Source organism: Rutidosis leptorrhynchoides, chromosome 2, assembly GCF_046630445.1.
Source record: "Rutidosis leptorrhynchoides isolate AG116_Rl617_1_P2 chromosome 2, CSIRO_AGI_Rlap_v1, whole genome shotgun sequence".
Classification (NCBI taxonomy): Eukaryota; Viridiplantae; Streptophyta; class Magnoliopsida; order Asterales; family Asteraceae; genus Rutidosis; species Rutidosis leptorrhynchoides.
This window is the reverse complement of record NC_092334.1, coordinates 622,410,881-622,412,090: the sequence shown is the minus strand read 5'-3', so window position 1 is coordinate 622,412,090 and position 1,210 is coordinate 622,410,881. Positions and strand designations below refer to the sequence as shown.

The 1,210-nt window shown below is 39.2% G+C and overlaps 1 protein-coding gene across 1 annotated transcript; it reads right to left on the bottom strand.

Moving 5' to 3' along the window:
* Window positions 1–226: 226 nt before the first annotated feature.
* On the bottom strand, window positions 227–931 carry LOC139890052 (uncharacterized). Its single transcript, XM_071872959.1, has one exon. It carries the CDS (start codon window positions 929–931, stop codon window positions 227–229), a length of 705 nt encoding a protein of 234 aa, XP_071729060.1.
* Window positions 932–1,210: the final 279 nt, after the last annotated feature.

Here is a 1,210-nt window from a genome sequence, read left to right as displayed (position 1 = left end):
CAACTCTTCAGTCAGGTTGACACCAGGAGTGGTGTTGGACCTGTTCCTACACTTGCGTGCCATATGACCCAGTTTGCCACAATTGAAGCAAGGAAAAGGTTCCGAGTCATTCTTAATAGGTGGTTGGTTCTTGTTTTGGTTCTTCTGTGGATACCAATTCTGGTGGTTCCCCCGAGGATGAATAATGCGGGTTTGGTTTGACTTACGATTCTGATTCTTGAAGTTTTTACCTGTTGGTTTCAGAAAAGCAGCTGATTTTTTTGCTAGTGTTGTTGTTTGTAGAAACAAACAACACTTCCTCTTTCTGGTCTTGTTTACGAGCTTCCTCCTCAATGCGAAGGCGGGTGATCAGACTTTCAAGTGAAAATTCTTTGGTTTTGTGCCTGAGAGTATTTTTAAAATCTTTCCACGAAGGAGGTAATTTATCAATAATAACAGCAATTTGAAATTTTTCATCTAGAGACATACCTTCAGAGATGATTTCATGGGCTATTTTCTGAAGTTCATGGGATTGAGTCTCCACTGACTTGTCGTCAGTCATGGAGAATTTGAGATAGCGACTTACAACATATTTCTTTGCTCCTGCTTCTTCAGTGTCATACTTTTTCTGCAATGCCTCCCATAGTTTTTTAGCATCGAAGTCATCAGAGTTGTAGTAGTCATAGAGATCATTTGACAACCCATTGAGAATGTAGTTTTTGCAAAGATAATTATTATCCTCCCATGTTTTCAAAGCCTTAGCTTGCTCTTCGTCTACCTGGTCAGCAACTTCATTAACATTAGGTTTCTCTGTTGTAAGAACAGAGTTAACCTTCTTCATGGTAAGAAAAAACAACATCTTTTGTTTCCATCGCTTGAAGTGAATACCCTCAAATTGAAACGGCTTGTTGAGATCAAAAGTAGCAACACCAGAATTTTCATTAGTAGTCATGGTTAAAAAACAAACGTCTTAAAATTGTTGTACCTGGAAGGAGTCTACTACTGTTGAAGCAGAAAAAATCTACAACAAAATAACAAATAAATTTCTGGGTTGAGTCGCGGACTAGGTCGCTTTCTTTAAGACGTTTGTGGTACTGCCCGGAATTGTGCTAGCAGACTATCAACCCCAACGCCCCCAGGATAAAACAGCCCAGTATAATTCACTGTATTAAATCTCCACTGCACAATGGAGACTTATAATTCACACCCTCTTAAACTGCTTGGAAATTCA

Excerpts from the sequence above, each read along its gene's own strand:
- LOC139890052 (XM_071872959.1), bottom strand. The coding sequence starts at position 931 with ATGACTACTAATGAAAATTCTGGTGTTGCTACTTTTGATCTCAACAAG.